Consider the following 17,008-nt stretch of genomic DNA (forward strand, 5'->3'; position numbering starts at 1 on the left):
ACTGAGCTAGATGGACCTATGGTCAGTATATGGCAGCTTCCTATGTTCCTATCAGAGCCCTGTAATACTGTAAGGCTCTCAAAGTGACCATATTATTAGGCAATTAGGTAACTGCCTTATATCAAATCAGACCATTAGTCCATCTAGCTCAGTACTGTCTACACTGACTGGCAGTAGCTCTTCAAGGTTTCAGGCAGAAGTCTCTCTCAGTCCTTCTTGGAGGTGCCAGGGATTGAACCTGGACCCTTCTGCATGCAAAACAGATGCTCTACCACTGACCTATAGCCTCATCTCACAGGTCCTTGGGTAGCTTGTGCTGGTAGAACTACCAGGGTACCTAGCTCCTATCAATATTCCTAGACAACTCAAAATAATAATACTAAACTAATACTAATAATAATACAAATCCTGACAAACATTCCAAAAAAGATAAACATGCAAACATTTTTCCATCCCAGAGAGGTGTACCATTTGCCTTACACAGGAATCCTGGTTTGTCTCATAAGTTATAGGTTACTAGATAAAAGTCACAAGCACATCATAGGCTGTAGTATTAATGCTCTAGAAAATCAAAGACATGAGAAAGAATTCAAGTACATTAACAACCTCATCCAAAGTTTCCTGCAGAATCTCACACTTCAGAAACATCACCTATTTTCTCTGCCAGATGTGCAAGATAGGAGAGGTATAATTAGTTGCCACAGCAAGCATCCTGTAAGTCACCTTCAAAACATAACACAGCTTAAGTGGATGTGGCTCTTAAGTTCTTGGCTCCTAACAGCCAAGAACTAGGTACCAGCCCAGCAAAGTAGACATAGGGAAGTGTTTGGCAGGGAGTTGTGCAGCAGCAGCAGGAGGAAAGCAGCAAATCCTAAGCAATGCAATACCTGCCATGCTAGTGAATCAGTGGTCTCTAATTTTTTTTCATCTGTGTGCAGAATTAGATTTATTCTGGGTGGCAGTATCAAGGCAGTTGTGCACACATGCATTCTGGATGGGGTCTTCCCAATCCAACCTGAGCAGGATCTAAATTAACTGAGTGGACATTAAAAAAAAAGTGTGTGAACGCGCGCACATACACACGCCTTAGAGTGAACACTGTAGTGAATTATGAGAATGAAATGGGCCTGCTTTTAACTGGAGAATAATTCAGTACAATAATAAAAAACTGAAATACTGGCTTTTTGGAAGGGGGGGTCAAACAAATATCTGCTCAAGAAAATTCTCAAAGCTGTTTCACATCATCACTTGTGATGAAGTTACCATGCACTTTCCCGCTCCACTTGGAAAAAGAGCAAATCTTTTTACTGCATTAAGATGCACTGTCTTCCCCAACTCATCATTCTAGGCTTAGCATGTGCCCCTGTTCCCCGTAAAAAGAAGAAGGGCACATTGCACTGAAAACAGGATAAAGAAACAGAAGCTGGTTACTGTATTAGTTTTTTAACACATGAAATTTACCAGCACAGGAAAGGCACAATCCCTTTAAAACTATACTTCTCTTCCCTAACAAGACAATTTAACAAGCTGAGAGGCAAGATGTTAAAACAGCCATACACTATATCAAGCAGCTGCAACTGCAGACTAGAAATAAAAGTGCTTTTGAAGCCGTCTCACGAGTACCTTTAAATGCACTGAGTTAGCAAGAAAGGATGTCAACGCTGTGTCCCCCTTCACCCATCCCCTTCTAGTGTTTTATGTGGCAAAGCTAGAGCCCTGCTTGCTTCAGTGGGGCAGCCAGGAGATGGGATCAGTTGACAAATGGAATGGGAGGCAAAGCAATTACATCTGCTCACACCACTGCCAGGCATATAAAAGGTACCAGGTATGGTAAATTTTAGAATATCTAAAATGAAATATCAAAAACAAGTAGAAAACTAAAACCTAAGTAGTATACCCAGCTCTAACTTTAATTTTATGTTATATTTTCATTCATTTGCCAGTTATTAATATGCGTATGTTCAGCGTTCTGGACCTCTCACACACCACCATCTAAACTGGCAGATACCAGCCAAACACAGAAGTATACAATGCCTGAAGCTGCATCCCATCACTGGCACATACAATGACACCACTGAATGTAAACTAGCAAGTGCTCCTACAGAACACACTGCAGAAGTAAAGACAGACTAGTACATGTAAAGCAGAAACATGTAAAAGTTTGACTCTTCTCTGAGCTCAGAAATTGAGGAGCAAGACTGCCCTGTCCTATGGGCAGACTATGACTATGACCCACTGCTCATGCCCCCAAACACTATCTGCTTCATGGGGTAGGGCCCAACTTGCTGCCTTGTTTTCTTAATTGTCCACCTGGTACCATTCATCTGGCTCAGACAGACAAGAGATGGACAGGAGCAGGAGGAGAAGTGAGCCAGTAAGGCAGGGGTGGATTGCTCCCTCTCGTCCTGATCACATCTGTCTGGCTCAGGCAGGCAGTGGACTGACACAATCAAGAAAAGCAGGCAAGAATCAGCCCCTGCCTCACCTGCTGAAGATGAATATTTATATACCTCTCTTCATCCAAAGGTTCTCAAACATAGAAACACACAAGATGGTCCCCTGTCCCCAAAGGGCTCACAATCTAGAGACATGACAGATACCAGCAACAGCCACTGGCTGGAGGAATGCTGTGCTGGGGTTGCATAGGGTCAGTTGCTCTCCCCCTGCTTGATATAAGAGAATCACCACTTTTAAAATGGCTTTCTTTGCTGAGTTAGTTGGGGTTAGCATTCTTCTTCTTCTTCCATCACCTGAATCAGGCACCACACTTAATATTTCAGGGCGTGAAAGTGAGCTGATGCCTGAGAATTGTCAAGTCCCAATGTAAGGAGATTCATGATCAGGTGGATTTATTATACACATGGCCAGGGCTCAGGAAGTCTACCTGACTGTGACGAGTGACAAAAATCCTGACAAAAACAAAGGTTCATCAACATTGGTTGACGAGTAAAATTTTTGTCTGGCTGGTGAACAAAACCAACATTTCTTGACCACTCCACATGACTCTTCTATACTCAAATATAACAGAATATAATTGTTAATATCACCAGCAGTAGATTTAGGCACAAAGTTGAGTCATGTTTTCCTCAAAGTTTCATACAAAGTTGCAATCTTACTTTAAAGAGTCTTGGAAAGACATCAGTGGGTTGGCCCCGTACTACAAACAAGCGGGAGTTGAGTTTTCTTAAGCTGTTGTCCAAGTCTTCCAGCGATTGTAGCAAAAACCTACGGAAAGAAATGAGCAAACAATTGGCTTAGGTACAGTTGAGTGTTCCCAAATTCAAGACGCAGCCAGATTAGTTCTTTACCAATAACTGGCTGGCAGTCCTTTTTCAGAGCCCATACTTCTGCATACATTCTCAGGAAGAAAGAAAAAAATCAAGGAAACAAGGCTTATGGAGTAACTAAGGAAAAATATAAGGTTGTGCCATCAAGTTGGTGTTGACTCCTGTCGACCACAGAGCCATGTGGTTTTCTTGGTAGAATACAGGAGTGGTTTACCATTGCCTTCTCCCACACAGTATGAGATGATGCCTTTCAGCACCTTCCTGTATCGCTGCTGCCCGATATAGGAGTTTCCCATATTTTGGGAAACATACCAGCAGGGATTCTAACCAACAGCCTCCTGTTCTTTAGGCAGGTTGCTTCCCCGCTGCACCACCATTAGGTAGCAACCAAAATATAATACTCATGAAATACAATGAGGCACCAGGAAGAGTTTAATTATATATTTATATCTATTTTAGATATAAACAGTAGCTCACATATTGACTAGTGCAGTGTGTGTGCAACAATGTTTTCCTCATGCAAATGAGGACAATATCCACCAACCCTCAAGCCACATGGTGGTGGTGAGGGAAGAAGAAACTTGTCAAAACTGCCTTGCATGACAAAAACCCAGTCTAGTTAGTATATGGGCTAAAATGTTATTTTAGTATATATGGTTACTAATAGATGGATCCTGTAGTTGACAGTGCAAAGTCATTTCGTGTAAACAAGTTATTTACACATTTCCCCCAGCATATTCCAGTGTGAACAGTAGTGCAATCAGCTAATTTCAGGGGCAGAAATGTTGATACAAAATTTGGCTTCTGTAGGTAATCAGGAAGCGTGACTATTTTGAACAACCAAATCCACAAACTCTTCAAAAAATATACTGGCAGTGGCAAACATAAGGCCAACAAACAGGCCAGTGAATGGGCGGGCAGGGAGAAAAAGTGGTGGCGACGGTCGGGGTGGGGGAAGAAGAGTGAAAGTGGGGGCACCAGCCAGAAAAAGCTGCTGGCCAGAGAGAAAAAGACATTGGAGGGGGGAAGAGGAGGGGAGAGGGCTGGGAATGAGGAGCCAAGAACGAGGGAGAACTAGAGGCGCAGATGCTCTGTGCCCGGGCCAGCTAGTTTTTTTTTTAATTAATGTGCTTGTAAAAGAGAAGTAAAAGAACACTTTGAAATTTGTACAGCATCAACTTCAAACATGCATTTTACTGAATAATGATTACAAACGATAAATTTGAATCAGAGTAAATGTGAATCTAGAAAGATTTTCTGCTTCTCTTGGGTATGTCATTTTTGAATTATTGATCTGATTAAGTGTTAAGAATCTGTTCAACACAGTTACAATCTGATTATACTCATAATTTCTTCTAAAAATTACAAAAATGGTTCCCCACGGCATATTGCAGTGTAGAGAGTACTTCATTCCGCTAATTTAAGTGGCAGTATTGTGAATGCAAAATTTGGTATCTGTAGATAATCAGGAAGTATAACTGTTGCACAAACACAACCATGAACTCTTCAAAAATATGATATTCAATACAATTAAAAGTCTAAAGTTATATAATGTCCTATAAAAGATTACATCTGCCATATTAACCTGAATGCAAGATTAGCACCCCCGCCCAAGTTCTTTGATACTGGAAACTGGGGAGTCTTCTTAAATTCAGCATCCTATTCCATTTGGGTAAATACAAGTATAAGTAGGTTGTCTTAAATTTAGAGTAGTCTTCTATTCAGATAAATATGGTACATTTCATTTAGAATGTCAACATAAAGACTATGAAAGAGTATCAGTGTATACACTGGCCTTATCCATAAGAACTCTGAGGTAATTTCCATTCACTGATCCAGTTGGCTGAACTCCTCTGTTCCATTTTACAGATCCCTCCCTGCATTTTGGCCTTAAAATACTAGGATGGAATGAAAATGGGCATCCTTAGCACTATGTCATTTTTTTATATTGCAGCACTAAGGCATTTGATTAGAAGGCATCCCTTTCTGTGGGCTTCCAGTGGCATCAATGAACCTTGGGCCTGAGGGCCTGATCCAGCAGGGCTGTTCTTATGTATTTATTTAACATATTTCTATACTGCCCAAAACTCACGTCTCTGGGCGGTTTACAACAAGCAAACAAAAATTTAACACATTAGTTTAAATAAACAGAAAATGTAAAACAGTAGTTAACAAAATAAATGACGACATCATTTATTATGGGTGTTTTCAGCATGAAAGAGAAAACTCATTTGTCTCAAGTTCTACAGCTTGAGACATACATACCGGATTGCACAAATGAGTAAATACAGAAAGTAAACGTTTAGGGTTGTGCAAACAAAACTTATAGAAATGCTAAGTATTTAGTTTTAGTCTCCATAAACATCTGCATTTGAGTATGATTTTAAAGTTATGAAATGGTGTAACTTATATTCTAAAACCTGTACACATTTAGCAGAAATCAGAGGTTCTAGTTTTTTGGGGTGGTTTTTTTTTTTTTTAAATAGCAGAAATGAAGGTTGGTAATTTCCCCAGTCTCAATTTTTTTGTGGAAAATTTTCTATTTCAAAAAATTCATTGGCTACCATCCAGGGTAGCCCTGCACATATGCATCAGAGAGAGGGGCAATTTTCACCAATCTCCCATTTCCTTTGATGTCCACTGTGCATCATCAAAATATGTCTGCGAGGGTTGAGGTAGCTTGGAACTCACACTGCTGCACTTGTGCAATGCTGGTCTGGATGTCGGTCACTGGCTCATAAAATTGATTAGTAACAATGAACAACTGTGGATCAATATTAGGCAAGTTCAGCAATTTCAAAGTTTAAGTTAATGCAGGACTTGACAAATCCCTGATGTCAGGGAGTCACAGTGCCTAGAAATGTAATTGTGGCACTTACAATAAGATATTCAAAGGCAGATTTATTTAAAAATATATTTATTTGTCTCAGGCGGCCCAGTTTCTGTTCCTGGAATGTTGCTTGTCAAGGAGAAATAAAGAGAAGCCCATTTGTCCTACCGCTCCACAATGCCTGTCACTGAGTCCGGTAACCTTGTAAAGTGTCCATTGTCTGGATCCTAAATTTTTGGGCTGGCTTCCAGATCCAAAGAAAATTTGTCAAGGCCTGAATTAATGTTTTTCGGGTGATTATTATAGGAACTATGTGAGAGAGTACACATTTTATTGTATATTCTAATAAAATAATTTTCATCTAAAGCTTTGGATTTGTTTCAGTATAACATGGGATACACAATTTATATTTCAGTTCAACTACTTGGCTGCTTGAAAAACTGGAGACCGTGTGGAAAGTTAATTAAAAAAACTAAATAGGTCAAACACACCAGATCAGGTCACAATCGATTTAGGGCAGCTGGAAACTTGCAGTTAATGTTCTGAGAAAAAATTATGCACATGATAAAAAATGCATGGGAGTTGTTAAGCCTGCTTCAAATTTTCTGGAAATTCCACATCTCTGGTGTTCAATTTTTCCAGTGTACTTTACAAAATATTTCCTCATGCTGTCTGCCTTCCCAATCAATTTCTCTTTGCATTTCTGCATCCAAGAGCCATCTTTTATGTGATATTTTGCATTCAGACATTGATAACCAAATAAGAGAAATGTATCAATGTCAGAGATGCAGGGTGCACATCCACTCACACAGCCACTTTTCCTTTTAAAATGCACAGACAAAAAAGCAAGCATGGACAGGGTTCCTGACAATGTATTTTAAAAAGAATAGCAGCAATGTATATGCATGCCTTTCATATGTGAATATATTCTGCATTCTGGTATTTGCACCCTAGTATGAAGTGTGGCATAAACAACAGCCCTCTATCTGCATGAATTTTCACAAAATTCCCATAAAGTGGGCAAAGAAGTCTTCCAACTTTACTTTTATTGCAAGTGAAAACCAACCACCTCCAGCCTCAGAGGCAGAATGCTTCTAAATGCCAGGTGAGGGGAATAACAGCAAGAGAGAGGGCATGCCCTCACCTCTTGCCTGTCGGCTTCTCAGAGGCATCTGGTGGACCACTGCGTGAAAAAGGATGCTGGACTAGATGGGCCTTGGGTGAAAATCCCTCACAAATGAGTTTTCTTGCTCATCTAACACAAAGGTTTCCCTTTCCACATGCATTTTCTGTATCTGGCAGAACCTAGATGAGATGCTTAGAATTTTAGTAGTGTATTTCCATAAGAAGATAGTCAACATGGGTTGCATTCATACACACACACATTTGGAAGTCCTACTGAATTCAGTAGGACTTATGAGTAAACGTATAGGATTGGACTGAAACTCTTCCCTAACTCCAGAGATGTAGGTTTTCTGGATTCCCACCCCACCCCCTCAAAAAAATTCTATGCAATTTCCTTCATTTGCATATAGTTTGCATTACTTTTCCTCAAAATACACTATTTATTCAAGTTTTCCTGACGCCCCAATAGACTGTGGTCTGATTTGGCATATTATTTGACCTCTCTCTCTCTTTATTTTTTTTTAAAAAAACAACCCACCATTATTAATTTCCCCGCATCTCAAAAAACTTTCTGAAGTAGCCAAGTAGCTGAACTGAAATATAAGTTTTGAGGGGAGGGGTGGCAGCTCAATGAACATACTTAATGTGGTTTAAGAATCATTACTGAAAAATCCAAAGCTTATGTAGAAAGTATTTTTATTGGGAAACTCAATTCAATAAAATATAGATGTACTATCTCACATTTGGCCTAGGGATAGGCACCCAAAACAGAACGCCAAATTTGCCTAATATTGCTCTGATATCTGTTCACAGCTACTGGTCTGACAGCCATCCATTTAAGATTGTGTACCCTTTGGGGACAGGAAACAGTCTTATTTATTTTTCTCTGTAAACCACTTTGAGAACTTTGGTTAAAAACAGTATATAAATATTTGTAATCTTACTAATGAATGTTATGGAATTCATGTCAAACATGCTAGACATCTGGACTAGCACTGCAGAACCCTCAAAGACGTATTTTAGTGACATGTGGTGAACTTTGGAGCAAAGTGGAAATTGAAGAAAGTCATCCCTTTCCCTACTCAAGTGACGGTGAAGCAGTAGTCCAGAGCTCACACCGCTGCACATGCAATGCTAGGCTGAATGTCGGTCAGTGACATTTTAGAAACCGGACATTTCCACTAAAAAAGGAAGTATGGGGAAATCTCCGTTTTTGGAAATTTTTTCACCCCAAATCTCTGCTTAACTCTATAATCTATTTCCTATCAGATGTCCAAAGCGAAGTCATGAATTTCTGCAAAGATCTTCAATATTTTTGGCTATCTTAGTACACAACAGGGTTGATTTGATTTAAATCAAATAGATTTTAATCATTATTTAAATCACTTCACAAGCCTCAATTTTAGTTATTTAAACTACAACTTAAATCACTAGTCAAGAAAATTATATTTAATCATCATTTTCTAGTAAAAGTACATTCTTGTTGTCTAATATAACTTTAATACATATTCAGATGTGTAGATTTCATTTTTAGAAGGTAGGGGCACACTTCTCATAATGTTGTTTTATTTGGGCAACCAAGCCTTGCATTTCTTTGTTGCACTGTCTGCATGCATGCTCATCTTACCCACAGGTACAGGAATGTCATTAAAATATTCTTAAGTGGGTTCTCCTTTACAGCTTGTTGCCAGGATAGGGGATTCCCTTCCAAGATGGAGGCTACACTTGGATTAGAGTTTCCTCAGGACTGCATGATTATGTTCTGTTCACTTTTGGTTTCACTTTCTATTCCCTTCCCCTATCCCTTGCATTTATATCCCGCCTCCTCCTCCTTGGTCAGGTCTATTCCACCCACCCACCCCAATCCTCTATTCATTCATTGGCCTTTAGTCCGATTCAGAAAGTTAAAATCCGATTTGAATTTTAAAAAACTGATTATCAACCCTGCTACACCAAACCACAAGCTTCAGACAGTAGCACTTGCACAACCAGCTAACATAGCAGCAAATGCTCAGGTTTCTTCACTATAGTTAGTTTTCCTAAACTAGTAGTCTGATCCTACATGTTTACTCAGAAATCAGTCCCACCTACTTCAATCAAGTTCACTCAAGAAAATGTGCATAGGAGTGTAGTCTAATTTGTCTCCCAATATTCATCTGTTTGCATGGCCACCACTTAGATCAAAGTTTTTTTAAACTGTGATCATTTTTCTGATAGTTTCCAATCAAGTTGCAGTACAGCACTAGCTCTAAAATTCAAAGTGGAAGAACAAAATGTTAAACACCATTCTGCCATATATTACTCCCAAGGATCACAATGCAAAAATGTCTTGGTAGCACGTTAGCAATAAAATTCATGGTTAGAGTTAATCTTGTGCTTCTCAAATTATAACACACACCCCCAACCTAGAAGTATCATAGAATGCTATTTATATACACCCCATCCATCTTTTGGTAATCACAAGTACCTCAAAATGACTGGCATCAGTTAAAAATCTCAAAATATAAGTTCCACAAAATTAAATAATAATTAAACCAGAACAGCTTGAAAGCAAACACATGGCGGAGGGGGAGAGATACACCAATTCATCCAACATTAAATCACCGGCATAATAAAAATATATCCCTATCCAGCTTCTGCACTTATGCCCTACTTGACTAGATTTTAATTCTCTTTCAACCTTCTCCCATACATTTTTAGGCAACCTAAGCTTTCAGAAATATTGCATAGTACATCCACACTGGGACCATACCAGTGAGGTTGGGCTGTATGTTGAAAGTTTATATCTAGCCTCTTCAGCAATATACTAAGCTTCTCTTGCATAGCGAGTATTGAGTGCAAGTGGCATTCAATATTGGATGGAAACTGTGGCTTCCTTTGTATGTAGCCATACTGGGGTGGGGCAGGTTGTGACAAATGCAGAATCATTATGCCTGCGATTCTCCCTCCTGTAGTCCGATGGTACAGGCTAGTGAGGAACACATCACACATCTTTCTCCAAAAAGTGATCAGCAGGCCCACAGGAGCACAAGGCTGAAATTTCATTCTCCCTTGTCAGCACAGTTTTGTCTTTTCCCACCGTAGTTTGCAAATACTGTAAAACGTTAAACACATATGTTTATGTGGATATTGAACACCACATTCCAATGTAATATGCCCATACACACTCTTATACAGGATTGATAAAAATCTATGACTATATTTTTAAATCATATTTTTAAATTCATCAAAAAGAACATAGGTCAAAGATATCCTTATGAATATTAACCATATTTTCTGATGATATTCTATAAACTAGTTAAAAGCAGTATTGTATATGGGATGAGAGATAACAGACCTGATACATCCTATTCTGCAGGTAATGTACATGCAGCATATATACACACACACTCCCCCTTGCCCTCCCAGGACAAAGACAAAGAAGGTCAATAAATGGAGGATTTGGAGGGATGGAGTAGATCTGAGCAAGGAAGAGGAGTCTAAATATAAATTTAAGGGATAAGGGAGGGGGACAGAAAGTGAAAACAAAAGTGAACATATTGATGCAGTCCTGAAGAAACCTTTTTGGAATGTATCCTCCACTGTAGAAAGGAAACATCTATTATGGCAGAAGGCCATAAAAGAGACAATTTAAATTATGATGATTTAAAATGATTTGATTTGATTCCTGCTCTTACAGGAATAATTCCAAAGCCTGTATTGAAGGAGCTACACTGGCTGCCGATATGTTTCCAGGCAAAATACAAGGTGTTGGTTATAACCTATAAAGCCCTAAACAGCTTGGACCTTGGGTATTTAAGAGAACGTCTTCTTTGTCATGAACCCCACCATCCACTGAGATCATCTGGAAAGGTCCGTCTTCATTTGCCACCGGCTCATCTGGTGGCCACTCAGGGACAGGCCTTCTCTGCTGCTGCCTCAAGGCTTTGGAATGCGCTAGCCTCCCCATCTCGGATAGCTTTTAAAAGGTCTTTAAAGACGCATCTGTTCACCCAGGCTTTTAATTAATACTGTTTTAATGGTTTTAATGTTGTTTTAAAATATTGTTTTGAAGATTTTAAATTGTTATGTTTTAAATTTCTTTTTGTGTTTTTAACTAACGTTTTACTTTCTGTTTTTATTTTGTTGTAAACTGCCCAGGGACGTGAGTTTTGGGCTGTATAAAAATATGTTAACTAACTAACCAACCCACCCACCCATTCAGAGGATAAGAAATGTCAAAATGTACCAAAATCATGGTGAAACAAGGGGAAGACAAACTATTAAAAGGTGCATATTAAAATGGCAAAATAGTCTCTCGTTCATATAATTCTCCATATCCAATTATTCTAAACAAAACACTTTGAGATTACTTAGTACATCTTATCACCACTCCCCAAAGGGTATGGGCAGCTCCTTTTCTCAATACTCCACAACCTAAGCTGAATCTCCCATAATGGGCTGGGCCACTGGGAAACAATGTCTTATATTGCAAAACAGAAATAATAGTCCAGAACAGCTCACTGGTTCTTTAAAGTTAGAATTGGAGGCAGCTGGCCCAGCAACCAGTCTTGTACAGGCCAGGTGCCAGTTTGGCTTCCTCTCCTGCAAAGGCTAAGGTGTTAATACAATCAGATCCGGCTTTTAAGTGGAAGCCTTATTTGTACACAAGCTTCTCTGTGAAGGTGAATCTTGAATTAGAAGGTTATCAAAGAATATGATCAAATACAAGCTGTGTCAGCATTATGTAATGTCAACACACCACAAGCAGGAATGCTTGCCCAGAATGCACGTTCCACTCCTTACACAAGCAGCAGGCCAATCATCACAGCACATTCTTTCAGTGCCGTATTAGAAAAGAAAAGCCAAGCTATTCACTCAGTCTTCTCCCCCGCCCCAGAGGAGGATGTGGCATGCACAAAAGGCCACATATAAGGAATTCAACAGAACTGCATTCTGCCTGGACTCATACATGAAATGGGGCAAGAGGTGCACCCCTCCTAGCCAAGATACACAATATAACCAACATTATCTTCTCCTAGCTTAGTGAAGTCTTATAGCATTACATAAAGCAGAAGGCAGCTGCTCAGATGGTGACTAGAGCCCATAAATGATATAATGCACAGCATTAAGCCAGAAATAAGATCTTGTTCAGAAGGTGCTAAGTCCAAGAAAACAGAACTGATGAACATTATGCTAAATTGATGTTATGCCCTACAAACTTCCAGAAGCAAAGTCAGTCAGCTCCACACAAATTAAAGCTTCAAGCAGCAATCAATAAAGGCATGTAAGTCTCCTATACCAACAGCATACATGGGAAATTATTATACATTCAAAGTGTGTGCTGTGCACCTGCTACAACCAATTCTTTCCTGCTTCAAGTCAATCCTTATGCTTTTAACATTTAAGTTAGCTAAGATACATCTGGGCACACAGGGCATTCCTTTGATTTAAACACAGAATAATCCTGGTCCAACTAGCCAGTGATTAAACTAAGCATGATATAACAGGTCTTTCCCAGCTCCTATGCCTAGAATTCTATATGTAGACATCAAGCTAAGTATACACTGCAGGTATTTTCAAACCAGTAGAACAAGAATATCTCTCAGAGAAGGTACAGCCTCTGCCTTACTGATGGCGTCATCCCAACAGGAATGCCAACTACCAGCAACAGAGTTACTCCCTTCTACATGCATGTTTCATTTCTCCCAGATCATTTTCAGAACATACAAACATTCTGAGCTAAGCAGCAATTGTCCAATGGTATATTGCACTTACAAGCAAACTATTTTAACTTAAAGCAAAATCAACACTGTTTGAAGTAGAATGCATGCTGCAATCATATGCACACTTACAAGTCCCACTGAATTAAACAAGACTTACTTCTGAGTAAACATGCAGAGTATCAAACTGCATGTTACACTGTTAAGCACAGCCTTGCTGCATCAGGCAGAAGGTCCATATCCAGTTCAGCATCCTATTTCACACAGTGGCCCATCAGACAGATGCCTCTGAGAAGCGCACAGGCAAGAGGTGAGGGCACACCTTCTCTCTTGCTGTTGCTCCCCTGCAACTGGTATTTAGAGGCATCTTGCCTCTAAGGCTGGAACTGACCTATAGCCACCAGACTAGCAGCCACTGATAGACCTGTCCTCTGTGAATTTGACCTGTCCTCTGTGAATGTGAAAATCCAACTTTAAAGATTGAGAGAACACTATGCAAGACAATCCAACAAAGCAGCTAGCACAATGAAACTTGTAAAAGGGCATTTTGAGACAATACTATGGATGTGCGAACCAATTCTAGACAATTTGGAGACAGAATAAATCGCCCCTGTGGTTCATTGGCTAGATTCAGGTCCAAATTGAATAGCGCCAGATTTGATACAATATTTGGATGCCTCCTATTAATTTCCCGAGATTCTCAGCTTTCTTTTTTTTTTTAAATAAAAGCTAAGCTCTAGCCCTTGTAGAAGTGGAGTTATGGAGCAAAATGTGTGGTCACTATTTTTCAAGTGTTTGAATTCTTTGACGTATAATAATTTTTCCTCATAATGAATCCCTATGAGGACTCATTGCACACCTTCATTTCTTCTGTTCATTTCGACTGCCATTGGACAGTGACAACTGTCAACTGCCATATGCTAACTACATCCACCTCCCACCCTTGAGGCAGTGGGGTACCACTCAGTTTATGTTCTAGGAATTTTTTCAAGTGTTTAGACGCTTTGGTGTCTAATAATCTTTCCTCATAATGAATCCCTCTGAGGATTCATTACACATCAGAGAATCTAAACACCTCAAAAATTCCTAAAATATAAACTGAGTACCCGGTGGATTTTGGGTTGGTTGGTACATGGGATGCCACTAATCCCTCCACCCTACAAAGCAGTGGGGTCAAAATGAACAGAAGAAATGAAGGTGTGTAATGAAGACACCAAAGAATCTAAACACTTTTAAAATTCCTAAAAAATAAACTTAGTACCCTAGTGTGTGGGGGTGCGTGTGTGTGTGTATAGTTGACACATGGCAGACGACAATTGACACTGTCCAATGGCAGTCAAAATGAACAGAAGAAATGAAGGTGTGCAATGAGTCTTCATAGGGATTCATTATGAGGAAAAGTTATTAGACACCAAAGAATCTAAACACTTGAAGCTGGGTATCCATGTTAGGGTTAGGCTAGGACAACTTCGAATCCCCATTATTTCCTATGGCAGAAATACACAAAATCAGTAAAAACTAAAAAATATATATTAAAAAAATCAACCAAGTGCCCCACTGCCTTGAAATTTGGGTGGGTAGGTGGCACCCATGGAGACCTACCCACAACCCAAATGTGGTGCCCCTAGGAACTTTAGAAATGGTCTGAATCGACACAAATCTGAATCAAATTCAAGTCGAATCTGGGATGATTCAGGGGGACAGATTTGGACACCAAACAAATCAGGGGTGTTTCGATTTGGGTACAAATCAAAAAACTGATTTGTGCACATCTCTAGACAATACTAGTTCTCCCCCCAAACTACAAGTATCAGATTTCAACTTATCCTGCTAAACAGCATCATACTTCTAACCTCTATATTATGGTTAGCCACCTAATGGCTCAGTGGGAAAGCAACTTGCCTAGGGAACAAGAGGTTGTCAGTTTGAATCCCTGCTGGTATGTTTCCCAGTCTATACTGGGTAGCAGCGATATAGGAAGGTACTGAGAGGTATCATCTCATACTACGCGGGAGGTGGCAATGGTAAATCCCTCTTGTATTCTACCCAAACCAGCCACATGGCTCTGTGGTCGCCAGGAGTTAACACCGACTTGACAGCACAATATCATGGTTGCTTAAATGTGCCCCAAGGGTCTTTCAATGCAATCACTACCAAGGCAAAGGGGCTAACAAGAAGATATGGAGCAACGATGCAGGAGGGGCAGGTTTGCAGAAATGACAGATGGCAACTGCAGGAGCAAAAGACAAATGTGGTGGCGGGCATATCTGCCTCCCATCCAGGATACAACTGGAAGGGTCAAGTGTGGCTCTTTCAGTTGGCTTCCATGATTCGCAGTCCCTTCTCTTTCTTCATATGCACCAGTGGAGTAGAATGATCTCCACTGACTTATGGAGAAAGGGGAAGAGTCTGCAAATGAGGAGAACCATTGAGAAGGTGAACCCACCTGTAGCTAACATACAAGACACATGATCAGACTCATGATGTTTACTGGAAAGAAACCAACATGGCAACAGAAGCCTTGCATTTCTTAAGGTGCAAATTTTCTAGACTGGAATGTGTTGTGACAAACTCCAAAATGAACACAGTCGACACCAAATTTTATTGAATACTGTAATCGTAATACCTCCTGGAAAACCCTTACATAAAATATACAAGTAACAGATGCAGGGCTTCTCTCTTGGCCTGCCACCATTTTCTGCTCCTTTATACATATATTTGACCTCTATTTTGTACACATGGCTGGGTACCCAAACTGTGACACACTCTGCATGCTAGTTATTTAACCCAGTGTACATGTCCCCCCCAGAATGAATCACTCTTGGGCTACTGTTCTGAGCATCTCATGTCCAGGAGCGAGAAGTTCTTACTCGTTGGAACAGAACTTGCAGTTCAGGACTAACACTGGCAGTCACAAGGCTTATTATTGCTGAGAGTAAAATAAACCCCGATAGCTCTTAGCGTGAAAGATCAAATGCTGCCATGTCTATCGTGCCAGCGTAGCTCGATAGTCCAATCCTTCGCATCTTTGCTCAGAATCAAGTCCCACTGAATTCAACAGGGCTTACTCTCAAGTAATTATGGATGCCTTTGTAGCCCAAATGGCTTAAGCCAGCCCCCTCTTGCTTACCCCACTGAATTTGGGTCATTTTAACTAATTGGTGCAAGACTCTCCACCCCCTAGGACTCCAGACTGGGCGTCTAGACATTCGTGCTCTGACCAGCGCGGGGTGGGAGGAGAACGGCCGCCACGGTGAGGGGCCTGAAGCACCGTGGAGGAGCCTCTTCTTCCCCAGATGACCTCGGCGTGGCTGAGCGTCCCCCCAGACCTCCTCTGCTCCCCGCACCGCGCGCGCAGAAGCCAGACACCTCCACCCGCCCAGCCCTCACCGCGCTCCTCACCGCCAGCGGTTGATGCCCACAGAGGAGGAGGCCGCGAACCAGGGGTCCAAGATGTAGATACAGCGCACGGAGCCGCCATCCCGGATGGCCGCCTGCAGCGCGGGGTTGTCGTGAAGCCGCAAGCCTCGCCGGAACCAGTGCACGGAGCAAGAGCCGCCGCTGGGCCTCGCCGGAGCCGTCGAGCCGGGAAACGCGGCCATCGCCAGTCCAGTCCGCAGAAGACTCAGCACAACAGACGCCGCCGCCTGGCTCCTACCCAGAGCGACGCCCCTCAACCCTACACCTTCACCCACTCAGCGCGCGCGCAGCTCCACCCGCCGAAGCGCATTGGTCGCTGCCGCTGCATAACTCGGCCGGCCCAGGAGGCGGGGGCAGCTCGGCACGTTTCTGCGGCGTGTATCTGTGGCGGGAGGGGGCGGGGCCAAGAGCTCCAGGAGGAGGAACCCCGGACCCGTCACCCGCTTCCAACCGCTGCAGCAGATGGGCTTTGGTGCGTGCGTGGATCCAAAGTTTTGAGTCTTCTTAAGCAGTTGTTTGTGGGAGTTTCGGTTAGAGGGCGCAGCCGCTCCCCCCCAAAAAAACCTCACCCTGCAGTACTTATGACGTAAATCAAAAGTTACATGGTGCGCTATAAACCAGTCGCAAGTTGTGTGGAATTATTC

The 17,008-nt window shown here is 41.3% G+C and overlaps 1 protein-coding gene across 2 annotated transcripts in view; it reads right to left on the minus strand.

The window, feature by feature from the left end:
• CRY2 (cryptochrome circadian regulator 2) overlaps positions 1-17,008 on the minus strand; it is a 49,066-nt gene that overhangs the window by 31,850 nt on the left and 208 nt on the right. The window contains exons 1-2 of one of the 2 annotated variants that reach the window (XM_053259192.1): positions 16,347-16,701; positions 3,117-3,225 (exon numbers count right to left, since the gene is read on the minus strand). In XM_053259192.1, the coding sequence (XP_053115167.1) occupies positions 3,117-3,225; positions 16,347-16,546 (309 nt within the window). In that variant the 5' untranslated portion in view covers positions 16,547-16,701. Of the gene's footprint in view, positions 1-3,116; positions 3,226-16,346; positions 16,702-17,008 lie in introns of those variants that run through there. The other variant, XM_053259197.1, reaches the window with a different exon arrangement.

This window comes from Hemicordylus capensis, chromosome 1, assembly GCF_027244095.1.
Source record: "Hemicordylus capensis ecotype Gifberg chromosome 1, rHemCap1.1.pri, whole genome shotgun sequence".
Lineage (NCBI taxonomy): Eukaryota > Metazoa > Chordata > Lepidosauria > Squamata > Cordylidae > Hemicordylus > Hemicordylus capensis.